This window comes from Aquarana catesbeiana, linkage group LG07 (assembly GCF_042186555.1).
Source record: "Aquarana catesbeiana isolate 2022-GZ linkage group LG07, ASM4218655v1, whole genome shotgun sequence".
Taxonomy (NCBI): domain Eukaryota; kingdom Metazoa; phylum Chordata; class Amphibia; order Anura; family Ranidae; genus Aquarana; species Aquarana catesbeiana.
The window spans coordinates 6,360,662-6,374,793 of record NC_133330.1 but is presented as its reverse complement, the minus strand read 5'-3'; the positions used below and the strand labels follow the sequence as shown (position 1 = coordinate 6,374,793).

The 14,132-nt window shown below is 47.1% G+C and overlaps 1 protein-coding gene across 1 annotated transcript in view; it reads left to right on the top strand.

Annotated features, from left to right (window-relative positions):
• The first annotated feature begins 1,568 nt into the window (after positions 1-1,568).
• LOC141102344 (CD59 glycoprotein-like) overlaps positions 1,569-14,132 on the top strand; it is a 47,584-nt gene continuing 35,020 nt past the window's right edge. Inside the window, exons 1-2 of the mRNA XM_073591300.1 lie at positions 1,569-1,717; positions 13,364-13,486. Coding sequence (XP_073447401.1) covers positions 1,666-1,717; positions 13,364-13,486 — 175 coding nt within the window. The 5' untranslated portion in view covers positions 1,569-1,665. The remainder of the gene's footprint in view (positions 1,718-13,363; positions 13,487-14,132) is intronic.

Genomic DNA, 14,132 nt, shown 5'->3' with positions numbered 1-14,132 from the left:
AACGGATCTAGCTAAACTGAATACAGTGTATATATATATATGCAACACCTGGGATGCATATATATACACAATACACTGTAAGTGCAGCTAACTGACTGACTGTTCTGCCTAATCTATCTAACTCAAATCAAATGACACTGTCTCTCTCTCTCTCTATCTCTCAGCACACCGGAACACACACTACACAGGGCCGCCGTGCAGGCGGCCTTATATAGTGTGGGGTGTGTACTAAATCCCCTGAGCCATAATTGGCCAAAGCCACCCTGGCTTTGGCCAATTACAGCTCTCTCTACTGACGGCGCTGTGATTGGCCAAGCATGCGGGTCATAGTGCATGCTTGGCCAATCATCAGCCAGCAATGCACTGCGATGCCGCAGTGAATTATGGGCCGTGACGCGCCACACGAATTTAGCGCGAACGGCCCATAACGTTCGCAATTCGGCGAACGATCGAACAGCCGATGTTCGAGTCGAACATGGGTTCGACTCGAACACGAAGCTCATCCCTATTCTACAATATTCCAGCTGTGTGAAAAGTGAAATTATTTATCTCATATATTTTATGAGGGATATTGTTCATAAATATTACTGTCCCAAGTGAAAGAGCCTCTCCCCCAATGCCCATAAGCACACAGTACCCTAAACAAATTGTCCGAAACAGAGCATTACTTACCCAACTAACTTCTGACTCTCTCGTAGAACATACCGGCCACTGGGGAGAGGTGCGGACAGGAGAAGAGAGGTGCAGACTGGCTCTTCTCCCTGGAGTCCTTTCAGCTGCTGGAGAGAAGACAGGATTGCTGGGCTCACTCTGTCCTGCTCTTGGGGATCTGGGCAGTATGTATAGGAGTGGAGTGTGGGGGATATGACAGTGGGCAATATGTATAGGAGAGGAGTGTGGAGGGTGTGACAGTGGAAAGTATATACAGTAGGGGAGTGTGGAGGGTATGACGATGAGCAATAAGTACAGGAGAGGAGTGAGGAAGGCATGATAGTGGACCATATGTACGGGAGGGGAGTGTGGAGGGTATGACAGTGGGCAGTATGTACAGAGGAGGAGTATGGAGGGTATGACAGGTTAGAGGTTGGACTTGATGGACTTGTGTCTTTTTTCAACCTCGCCTACTATGTGACAGTGACAGTATGTACAGGAGAGGAGTTTGGATGGTATGACAGTGGGCAGTAAGTACAGGAGAGGAGTGTGGAGGGTATGACAGTGGGCAGTATGTACAGGAGAGAAAGGAGAAAAGGGTAAGACAGTGAGCAGTATGCCCACTCTCATACCCTCCACACTCCTCTCCTACACATTTCCTCTTGTCATACACTGTGCACTCCTCTAATACACATTGTGATTTTCCTAACCTCACTTGTTCTGGAATGGAAACACTTAAACACAACCATGTTCCAGAATACAGAACATTCCTTCTGGAATAATGACCAGTACCTTCTCCATGCTTCGCTTACTACAGAGGAATCATTGTACTGTCTCAGGAAGTGAACAGATTCTGATTAGCAATATTGATCAAATATTACCAACAGGACCTGCGCAAAAAAAGAAAAACAAGTTCTGAAATGTGACCAGCAGTGACATGGCTCCGCCCCCCAGTCCTATAAATATAGGGGCCCGGGGCCACTACACAGTTCATAGCAGAGCTTGTAGAACATCATGATGAAAGCTGTGATCACTCTCCTAATCCTGGGGCTCCTCTTCATCCATGGTAAGTAAGAACATTTCCATATTATACATTTTGTCTTACTATCCCAGAGTCCAGTGTATAACAATGCATTGTCCATAGTCCAACATCTATACTAGCAGCACACTGACTTTGTTTTCATCCCAATTTCTTCTGCTGAATATTTGTTACTTTATATTGAAGCTCCTGCCGGGAAGAAATGAAAAGCAACCCACATTACACAATGTTAGGCACATAGTTAACCCATTGATTGCCACCAGATGTTACCCCCTTCCAACCCAGTGTCATTAGTACAGTGACAGTATATAGTATTAGCACTGATCACTGTATTAGTGTCACTATCGATGTCAGTGTCAGTTAGTCAGTTAGTGACCCTCCCAGATAGTGTCTGTTAGTGGCAGATCTCCCACCACACTATCATAGTCACACTCTAATTTTCTGATCACCATCATTACAGTATAGCATCTATAACTGTGTAAAGCTGCACGATTAATCGTTAAACAATCGAGATTCTACCCCCCCCTTCATAATCTTAACACAGCATATTCCTGATTCAGTGCAGAGAGTTCTCTGCACAGCTGTCAAAAAGAAAAAAGCAGATATCCTGCCAAGTTTATTACAACATCGCTCAGGAGAGATAAAGAGAAATATTGTAACATTTTGTTCTTTTAAAGATCAAAGAAATGAACTTCTGTCTGTAGATGAGGGCAGTTTAACCACCTAAAGACTAAACCCTTTTCTGACACTTGTTTCTTACAAGTTAAAATCAGTATTTTTTGTTAGAAAATTACTTAGAACCCCCAAACATCATACAGTGGTTATAAAAAGTCTACACACCCTTGTTAAAATGTCAGGTTTCTGTGAAGTAAAACAAATTAGACAAAGATAAATCATCTCAGAACTTTTTCCACCTTTAATGTGACCTATAAACTGTACAACTCAATTGTAAAACAAACTGAAATCTTTTAAGGTGGGAAGTAAAAATAAAAATAAATAAATAATGTGGATGCATAAGTGTGCACACCCTCTTATAACTGGGGATGTAGATGTGTTCAGAATTAAACAATCACATTCAATCTCATGTTAAATAGTAGGGATGAGCTTCGTGTTCGAGTCGAACCCATGTTCGACTCGAACATCGGCTGTTCGATCGTTCGCCGAATTGCGAACGTTATGGGCCGTTCACGCTAAATTCGTGTGGCGCGTCACGGCCCATAATTCACTGCGGCATCGCAGTGCATTGCTGGCTGATGATTGGCCAAGCATGCACTATGACCCGCATGCTTGGCCAATCACAGCGCCGTCAGTAGAGAGAGCTGTAATTGGCCAAAGCCAGGGTGGCTTTGGCCAATTATGGCTCAGGGGATTTAGTACACACCCCACACTATATAAGGCCGCCTGCACGGCGGCCCTGTGTAGTGTGTGTTCCGGTGTGCTGAGAGATAGAGAGAGAGAGAGACAGTGTCATTTGATTTGAGTTAGATAGATTAGGCAGAACAGTCAGTCAGTTAGCTGCACTTACAGTGTATTGTGTATATATATGCATCCCAGGTGTTGCATATATATATATATACACTGTATTCAGTTTAGCTAGATCCGTTCCTGTTATCTTCTATCTAGACTATTTACATTTAATGCAGTGCGTCCTGCTCACAGTGTTCAGCTAGATCCGTTCCTGCTATTTACATTTAGTGCAGTGCGTCCTGCTCACAGTGTTCAGCTAGATCCGTTCCTGTTATCTTCTAGACTATTTACATTTAGTGCAGTGCGTCCTGCTCACAGTGTTCAGCTAGATCCGTTCCTGCTATTTACATTTAGTGCAGTGCGTCCTGCTCACAGTGTTCAGCTAGATCCGTTCCTGCTATTTACATTTAGTGCAGTGCGTCCTGCTCACAGTGTTCAGCTAGATCCGTTCCTGCTATTTACATTTAGTGCAGTGCGTCCTGCTCACAGTGTTCAGCTAGATCCGTTCCTGTTATCTTCTAGACTATTTACATTTAGTGCAGTGCGTCCTGCTCACAGTGTTCAGCTAGATCCGTTCCTGCTATTTACATTTAGTGCAGTGCGTCCTGCTCACAGTGTTCAGCTAGAGCCGTTCCTGCTATTTACATTTAGTGCAGTGCGTCCTGCTCACAGTGTTCAGCTAGATCCGTTCCTGTTATCTTCTAGACTATTTACATTTAGTGCAGTGCGTCCTGCTCACAGTGTTCAGCTAGATCCGTTCCTGTTATCTTCTAGACTATTTACATTTAGTGCAGTGCGTCCTGCTCACAGTGTTCAGCTAGATCCGTTCCTGTTATCTTCTAGACTATTTACATTTAGTGCAGTGCGTCCTGCTCACAGTGTTCAGCTAGATCCGTTCCTGTTAAATTCCTACTGACAGGCAGGCTTGTCTGGTTACAGTATATAAAGCTACCTGAAGAAAATTACAGGTGTTCTATTTGATCCTATTAGTACCACGGTCAGGCAGCTAGACTATTTACATTTAGTACAGTGCGTCCTGCTCACAGTGTTCAGCTAGATCCGTTCCTGTTATCTTCCTACTGACAGGCAGGCTTGTCTGGTTACAGTATATAAAGCTACCTGAAGAAAATTACAGGTGTTCTATCCCAGCTTAGTGCAGCTACAGGCCATTAGTATGTCTGGAAGGCCAAGAAGGAGAGGCAGACAGTCACAAGCCAATAAGAGAGGGCAAGCAGGCTCTGTGTCTAGTGCTGGTCGTGGAGACGGTGCATCCTCATCAGCACGTGGCCATGGGACACGCTTGGCCTTTTTTTCGGCAGCTGGCCGTGTTGAGCCGCAACATGCGGAAGACTTGGTCGAGTGGATGACCAAGCCGTCCTCATCCTCCTCATCCTCTCTCACCCATGCCCAGGGTGCTTTGTCTGGCAAAGCAGCGGCCTCTTCCCTCAGCTCAATGTCATCAGTGACTCCTTCCCTAGCTCCACCATGTCCTCATGAGGATTCCCTCGAACTGTTTGACCACAGTGTTGGGTACATGCTCCAGGAGGATGCCCAGCGTTTGGAAGGCTCTGATGACGATACTGAGCTCGATGCAGGCAGTAACATGAGCACGGACAGAGGGGGTGCCCAAGAAGGACAGCAATCTGGCAGTCATGCTCCCCCTGCTGCAGCATACTGCCAGGTTTGCTCCAGTGATGAGGAGGGAGGGGATGATGAGGTCACTGACTCAACGTGGGTGCCTGATAGGAGAGAGGAGGAGGAGGAGGAGGAGGAGGAGGAGGAGGCGGCGGCACATCACCAACGAGGCAGGATGCCCTCCAGGGGCCAGCCTAAGGGCAGCACATTGACTGCATCACACCCCAAAGCTCCACATGTGCAGGGCGCTGCAGTCTCTGCGTGTTATTCAAAAAATTCTTTGGTGTGGGCCTTTTTTGAGACGAGTGCATCAGATCGCACCGCTGATATTTGCAACATATGTCTCAAACGTATCTCGCGTGGCCAAAACATCTCCCGCTTGGGTACCACATGCTTGACCAGACATATGTTGACCTGCCATGCAGTTCGTTGGCAAGCGTATCTAAAAGACCCACACCAAAGAACAAAGAGGATCTCTCCTTGCTCCTCATCAGCTGAGATTTCCAACCCCACTAGACCTTCAGTCCTCTCTGAGACCTGCAGTGAGAGGAATGAAGGTGTAGAATTAGGTGTGTCACAGCCAAGTACTTGTGGGCAATCTGCTTTTGGTACACCGACGTCAGATTGTACCAGGCAAATTTCCCTGCCCCAGCTGCTGCACCGCCGAAAGAAGTTTGCTCCCAGCCATCCACATGCCCAGCGGTTGAATGCTAGCTTGGCAAAATTGCTAGCACTTCAACTGCTGCCTTTTCAGTTGGTAGACTCTGCCCCCTTCCGTGAGTTTGTGGAATGTGCGGTTCCTCAGTGGCAGGTACCCAAACGCCACTTTTTCTCACGGAAGGCGATTCCGGCTCTCTACCGGCATGTGGAAGGCAATGTCCATGCCTCGCTGGACAGGGCGGTCAGCGGTAAGGTGCATACCGCTGACTCATGGTCCAGCAGGCATGGACAGGGACGTTACCTAAGTTTCACGGCGCATTGGGTGACTCTGCTGGCAGCTGGGAAGGATGCAGGACAAGGTGCAGTAGTGTTGGAGGTTGTTCCGCCACCACGCCTCCAAAATGCTGATTGTGACACACCTCTCTCCTCCACCCCCTCCTCTTCTTCTTCCTCCATGGCCTCTTCCTCGGAACCAGCGGTGCTCCGTAGGCGTTCAAGGGGCTACGCAAGTACGCAGGCCAAAAGATGCCATGCGGTGCTTGAGCTGGTGTGCTTGGGGGACAGGAGCCACACTGGGGCAGAGGTTCTGTCAGCTCTGCAGGGGCAGGTTCAGAGGTGGTTGACGCCACGCCAACTTAAGGCAGGAATGGTGGTTTGCGACAATGGCACCAACCTCCTCTCTGCCCTCCGACAGGGACAAATGACCCATGTGCCCTGTTTGGCTCACGTCCTTAACTTGGTGGTGCAGCGGTTCTTGGGCAGGTACCCGGGCTTACAGGATGTCCTGAGGCAGGCCAGGAAAGTCTGTGTGCATTTCCGCCGGTCATATAATGCCAGTGCTCGGCTGACGGACCTCCAAAAGGAGTTTAACCTGCCCAAGAACCGCCTAATCTGTGACATGCCCACCAGGTGGAACTCAACGTTGGCCATGCTGCAGCGGCTGCACACGCAGCAGAGGGCCATCAATGAGTACCTGTGCGACTATGGCACCAGGACAGGGTCAGGGGAGCTTGGTTTTTTTTCCCCACGCCAGTGGGCCATGATCAGGGATGCATGCACTGTCCTGTCACCATTCGAGGAGGCCACGAGGATGGTGAGCAGTGACAGTGCATGCATCAGTGACACTGTCCCCCTTGTCCACCTGTTGGAGCACACGCTGCGTGGAATAATGGACAGGGCACTTGAGGCAGAACAGAGGCAGGAAGAGGAGGACTTCCTTAGCTCTCAAGGCCCCCTTTATCCAGACAGTGTTCCTGCGTGCCCGCCGATCACACAGGAAGAGGACGAGGAGGAAGAGGAGGAGGAGGAAGATTGTGTCAGTATGGAGGTGGAGCCTGGCACTCAGCATCAGCAGCAGTCTTTAAGGGATCAGTCCCAAGAAACACATGGACTTGTACGTGGCTGGGAGGAGGTGGCTGCGGACCATGTCGTTCTTAGTGACCCAGAGGACTCCGGACCGAATGCCTCAGCAAACCTACGCTGCATGGCCTCCCTGATCCTGCAAAGCCTGCGTAAGGATCCTCGTATTCGTGGTATCAAGGAGAAGGACCAATACTGGCTGGCAACCCTCCTTGATCCACGTTACAAGGGTAAGGTTGCGGACCTTATCTTGCCATCGCAGAGGGAGCAGAGGATGAAACATCTTCGGGAGGCCTTGCAGAAAGGTCTGTGCAACGCGTTCCCAGAGACTGGGAGGTTACAAACTCCTGTTTCTGGACAACGTGTTGCTGAGGCTTCGGTCAGTCAAAGAAGGAGCGGTGGAGAAGGTGGCCGTCTGACCGATGTGTTCAGACAATTTTTTGGTCCGCAGCCCCAAGGTATGATCGGTTCCAGCAACCATCGCCAGCGTCTGTTTTACATGGTGCAGGAATACCTAGGGGCAAGATCAGACTTGGACACCTTTCCCACCGAAAATCCTCTGGGTTACTGGGTCTTGAGGATGGATCACTGGCCAGAGCTTGCACAGTATGCAATTGAGCTACTGGCCTGTCCTGCATCCAGCGTTCTTTCGGAACGCACATTCAGTGCTGCTGGAGGCGTGGTAACCGATCACAGGGTGCGTCTGTCCACCGACTCGGTCGATCGGCTGACCTTCATAAAAATGAATGAGTCTTGGATCACCACCAGCTACCAAGCACCTGATGCTGATGTAACCGAATAATTTTTTTTGAAATCTCAGATCCCTTCAAAGACTGCCTATGCTGATGCTGAGTGACTATCCCTGAGTAATTATCCTCTTCCTCCTCAATCATCACGCTGATAGCTTGTAAGAACATTTTTGGTTCTGGGCGCCACCACCAGTGCCTAAGGCCCAATTTTTCTGCCCCTGTCTAACAGGGGCGTGTAATTACAATTTTTGATGTAATACTTTGCAGCAGGGCTCGTTCCTGCATTCCAACTAGAGTGTCTGTGAGGGGTTGCAGTGTTGTGGCACCAGCACCAGTGCCTAAGGCCCAATTTTTCTGCCCCTGTCTAACAGGGGCGTGTAATTACAATTTTTGATGCAATACTTTGCAGCAGGGCTCGTTCCTGCGTCCCAACTAGAGTGTCTGTGAGGGGTTGCAGTGTTGTGGCACCAGCACCAGTGCCTAAGGCCCAATTTTTCTGCCCCTGTCTAACAGGGGCGTGTAATTACAATTTGTGAAGCAATACTTTGCAGCAGGGCTCGTTCCTGCGTTCCAACTAGAGTGTCTGTGAGGGGTTGCAGTGTTGTGGCACCAGCACCAGTGCCTAAGGCCTAATTTTTCAGCTCCTGTTCAACAGGGGCATGTAATTACAATTCTTGATCTAATATTTCACAGCAGGGCCCTGTGAGGGCTTACAGTGTTGTGGCCACAGCAACACCTAAGGCCCAAATTTCTGCTGAGTATATAGGGCAGGACCCTACTTTCAAACATCTAACTTACAAACGACTCCTACTTGCAAACAGAAGGAGACAACAGGAAGTGAGATGAAATCTACCCCTAGGAAGGGAAATTCTCTCCTGTAAGAGTTAATATGGGAAAACAATTTCTCCTTTCCACTGATGCTTTCCAATCCTTGTTCCACAAAAAAACCCAAATTTTCAAAAAACATTTTTCATTGGGACAAAAAAGTGAGGTGAAATCTTCTGAAGAGGAGGAAAGACAGCAAAACAAATGTCACAGGGGTGATAACCCTTCCCTATGTTTTCCAAAAAGCTTAGAAAAGATTTTTTGGCTGGAGCTAAACACGTTAAAAATGTTCAAAATTACAAACAGATTCTACTTAACAACAAACCTACAGTCCCTGTCTTGTTTGCACCGCCTGTATACTGCTGTTCAGAGTATATAGGGCCTGGTGGCCCCACACCTTTCCTTATTTTAATTTGGGTGCGGGGTTCCCCTTAATATCCATACAAGACCCAAAGGGCCTGGTAATGGACTGGGGGGTACCCATGCCGTTTGTCTCACTGATTTTCATCCATATTGCCATGACCCGACATGACATTAAACCCGCAAGCAGTTTTAAATGAGATTTTTTCCTTTAAAAATGACATTTGGTGCAGGGACTGTTCTAAACATGGGAAACACGCGTCACTTTACAGGCATACTATAGACACCCCCCAGGTACGATATTTAAAGGAATATTTCACTCTTTTTTTTTTTTACTTTAAGCATCATTAAAATCACTGCTCCCGAAAAAACGGCCGTTTTTAAAAAAATTTTTTGCATTGATACATGTCCCCTGGGGTAGGACCCGGGTCCCCAAACCCTTTTTAGGACAATACCATGCAAATTAGCCTTTAAAATGAGCACTTTTGATTTCGAACTTTCGAGTCCCATAGACGTCAATGGGGTTCTAACGTTCGTGCAAACTTTCGGTCCGTTCGCGGGTTCTGGTGCGAACCGAACCGGGGGGTGTTCGGCTCATCCCTATTAAATAGGAGTCAGTACACACCGGCCATCATTTAAAGTGCCTCTGATTAACCCCAAATAAAGTTCAGCTGTTCTAGTAGGTCTTTCCTGACATTTTCTTAGTCGCATCCTACAGCAAAAGCCACGGTCCTCAGAGAGCTTCCAAAGTCAAACCCGAACATTTTGCCAGGGCATGGCAATTTTTTTTAGTATACATTATAGTATTGTAAAAGACCTTGGACACCTTTGGGTGCCCCAAGGCCAGTAGTAATGTGGCGCGTGTAGCGGCGGACATTGGGCGCGGCCAAATTGACAGTAGGAGGCTTAACGGGACATGGTTAAAGTGGACTTCCACCCAAAAAAAATAAAAATAAAAAAACATTTGTAGAATTTTTTTTACTCACCTCTTTAATGCCTGTTGCTAGGGGGTCCCTCGTAATCTGCCTCCTTCGGCTCCTGGGCTCCTGATGTCACTTCCCTCGGCACAGGAAGGGAGATCAGCCCTCCCCCCTCCCTCTAGGCAATCATCTGGGACATGTGACAGGTCCCAGATGATTGCACAGCCAGTCACGGCGTGCGGCGCGGTTCGCGCATGCGCAGTGGGTGCCTGGCTGTGAAGACACAGCCGGGTGCCCACAGTTAAAATGCCTGCGCCGCTGAGCGGAGGGAGAGATGAGCGGGGCTTCGATCCCCTGCATTGCTGGACCCTGGGACAGGTAAGTGTCCGATTATTAAGCAGTATTTGTAGCTGATGACTTTTATTTTTTTTAGTGGGAACTCGGCTTTAAGTAAAACAAAAACATTCTTTTCACCATAAAATATGCTTTGATTGCTGTGCCACAAGTAAGAGTCTTACAGACTCAGCACAATCATTTTTGCATTACTTCATGCACAAAAGCTGGTCATCCTGGCACACACCATCAGGCCGGCTGCTGTAAGCTGAGCTGTGCATGCGCAGCTCAGCTTACATTCCATGGATTGCTGTGAACAAGCAGGTAGGTGTATTTTATTGGAGAAGAGAAATTGCATGTCTCCTCTGCAATAAAAAAACCCGCCTGCTGGCAGCATGTAATGACAGAACTTTTGTTCCACTTTAAGACACACAAACTTTGGGACAAACTATCATTTATAAAAACACAATACAACATCTACTTTTCTGCACCCCAAAAGATCATTTCCTTTTGCAGGGGGGGAGGGGAGGAAGCATAACATGACATTTAGGGCCGGTTCACACTGCTGCGATGCGGAAACCCTGCAAATCCACTGCGGTTCTCGCATCGCATGTTTCCCGGCCGCAGTTCACACTGCCCTATGAGAACTGCTGGGAGTGTCAGGTAAAAGACACCCCCAAATCACTTCACATATCGCAGTGCCATCTGCAAACTCGGACAGGAATCGGATGAACACCCATGTGATCCGATTCTGCTGCGGACAAAAAAAAAGGTCCTGTGCGAGTTTGATGGAAATTCAGCCATACGATCTTTATGGCTGAAATCGCATGGCACAGAGATCGCATGTCATTATCAATGCAGTGCCAATCACATGCGATCTCTGACATTGCACCAGTGTGAACCGCCCCTTAAGCCGAAAGTCTGCTTTAATATTCAACAAGCTTTATTGCAAGTAGTGCAAACTCACAAAGCCAGGATGTAAGAACAGACCCTCTCCTACTCCTTCAATGTGCTTCTCCCCCGACAGGGGCTTAAGGTGGCCATACACTACACAATCTTATTATACAATCTTTATATCAAATATGCAGGCCCTTACACTAGATCATTCTTGGAAGATGAAAATCTGATTGTACAAGAAGATTGTGTAGTGTATGGTCACCTTCAGTCCTGACCTGTGAGCTGGAAACACTTGGATTACAATTTGTTGGCCTTTGCAGTCAGTTTGCACCTCCAGTAATCCCAGTGACTGTTGTCAGAGTAAAATATGTCCGACCTTTGCCATCAGTAATTAAAAAAAAAAACCTCATTGTTGTAATGAATGTAAATGTCATTGTTGGTGTCAGACCCTCCTCTCCCTGCACTCTTCCATTCCCAAGCTGACCCCATTGATGGGGGTGAAGAGGCTGTATCACTATGGAGTCTGTATACAGAAGGGGGAACGTATCACTGCAATAATGTCACAAAGTTCTACACCTCTGTATACACCATAGCAATACAGATCCCCAGACATTTCCAGCCGCCCCTCCTCCCCCCTTCACATTACACATTTGTAAAACAACACATTGAATCCGACCTGCTGAACCTCCATGCAGACTCTGGTCATTCTCTGCAACATGAACACACGGGGGAGGGGCGTGGCTGAGGGGGCGTGTCCTTCTTTCTTCAGGGAGTACATCCACCAGACACAAGGAGGAGAGCTCAGGGGACCCCTAGAGGCAGTGAGTGGAAATACAGAGCAGCTCCACGGACTCCAGCAATCTTTTACTATTTACGGCCCTGCCGATGGGACCGGAGAGAGGAAGCACGTCCCTGGCTCTGCCCCTGGTCCATGTAGAATAATGTGTCCGGGTTTCTGATAGGTTGAAATTTGGACAGATGATTGAAAAACCGGACTGTCCGGGTGAAAACCAGACAGGTGGCAACCCTAGGCGGGGCGGCGGTAGTGGCGCAGAGTTTTTTGGCTGGGCGGTGGGGTTGTGTGGTTGTGTGGTGGGAGAGGGGGTAAGATCACTTGCTGGTTGCTGCCTGGCTTACCAGTGCCTATCAATGCTGACCCCTAAACTCACCTGCCTGGCACACTGACCTACCTACCTGACCTACATACATACACTGACCTACCTGACATACATACACTGACCTACCTGACATACATACACTGACCTACCTGACCTACATACACTGACCTACATTTCCACATTTTGTCACGTTACAACCAAAAAAATAAATTAATTTTATTGGGATTTTATGTGATAGACCAACACAAAGTGGCACATAATTGTGAAGTGGAAGGAAAATGATAAATGGTTTTCAGAATGTTTTACAAGTAAATATGTGAAAAGTCTGGGAGGCATTTGTATGACCCCCCCCCTGAGTCAATATTTTGTAGAACCCCCTTTCTCTACAATTACAGCAGCAAGTCTTTTTGGGGATGTCTCTACCAGCTTTTCACATCTAGAGAGATAATTTCAAGGGGTATGAATACTTTTTTAAGGCACTGTATCCCATAGTTTGTAAACGATATAACTTTCACACAAACCACTCAATATACACTTATTGTGATTTTTTTTTTACCAAATACATGTAGCAGAATACATTTTGGCCTAAATCTATGAAGAAATTTAAATCTATTGGATGTTTTCTAAGAGAGAAAAGAAAAAATATATTTTTGTTTGTTAAATGTTCATTCTTTTTTTGTTTTTATCTTAAAAAGATAAAAAAACAATGGTGATCAAATACCACCAAAAGAAAGCTTTGTTTGGGTGAATAATGATATAAATTTAATTTGGGTACAGTGTTGCATGACCGAGCAATTACCAGCTAGCAAGTAGCGCAGTGCTGAATAGCAAAACATGTCCTATTCATGAAGGGGGTAAAACCTTCCGGAGGACAAGTGGTTAAATTGCTGGCAGAATGACAGATTGCATTCCTACATACCAGACCCGTATCATAGATGAGAAAAAAAGGAAAAATTTGGCATGGGGTTCCTCCTTGGCCTGGTATGGATTTTAGTGGGGAAGCCCCACACAAAAATCATGGCAAAAAGAGTGGGGTCTCCTTCAAAGATCCACACCAGACCCATGCAGACTGGATAGCTAGGAAAGAGAGGGGGTGAACATCTCCCTCCAATCATACCTGGCCATATGCCCCCAGTGTGGGGATGGTAGCTTGCTATGGGGTACCCCCCGGCAAAACACATTTTTCTCTGATGAGGACAAGTTCTCTCCTTCGGGTACCATTAGGTGGAGGTGTTCTATAGTCCTGGGCGGGGCTTGGGATGTCAGTGGATGAGAGGCAGTGTGTTGTCAGTAGAAGAGGTTGGAGGCTCCCTGTCTGTGTGTTGCTAATCTCTATATATCTTCTTCTAGGTGAGGCTCTGCGGTGCTATCAGGGATGCTGTACTGGGACAGATGGATGTTGCCTTCCAGTGCAAACCTGTGCAAAGGATGAGGACAGATGCCTCATGAGAAGTGGGATTGGCATGTCCCTGAGTAAGTGTCTTCTATATTATTAGACCCGTGCTTACTACTTTATCATTTAAAGTCGCAATCCAGACATTTTCTTATAATCCTCCCTCTGGCCTCCCCTTCAGCCTGGCACAGTTGTACCGGCTCCTCTCCTGTAGTAATGGGGTATATGGAACAATAAGTATTGTGTGTATATAAATGTCTATACAGAACAGCAAAAAGTTCATAGAGTCCAACTGGAGCATTCAGGTTAACTTCCTGCTGATCTCAATGTACCAGATGCAGCACCTCTGAAGGGACTGAAGTCTCTCTATGAAAACAGATAAGAAGAACAGCAGGGCACAATCTGAGTGTAGTATATTAACAGGCTTATTGTGGGGAAAAGACAAATGGCAACTCACATTGTGACAGTTAAATCAGGCTTATCACATAGTAAGGGCTTCTGATGGACAGTCTCACAACAACAGACAACCTCACACCAGGAATGAAACATTGGGTGGATGGATACACCTGCAGAACCAAGAGGACACACCGGGGGCGCCAAACTAAGTGCAGCATTAAATGTACTAAACACTAGTAAATTGGCAACTGTAGTGAGAAGAAGAAAATAGGATTTTTATAACAGTTTACCTGTAAAATCTTTTTCTTGGAGTACACAGGGGCACAGAGC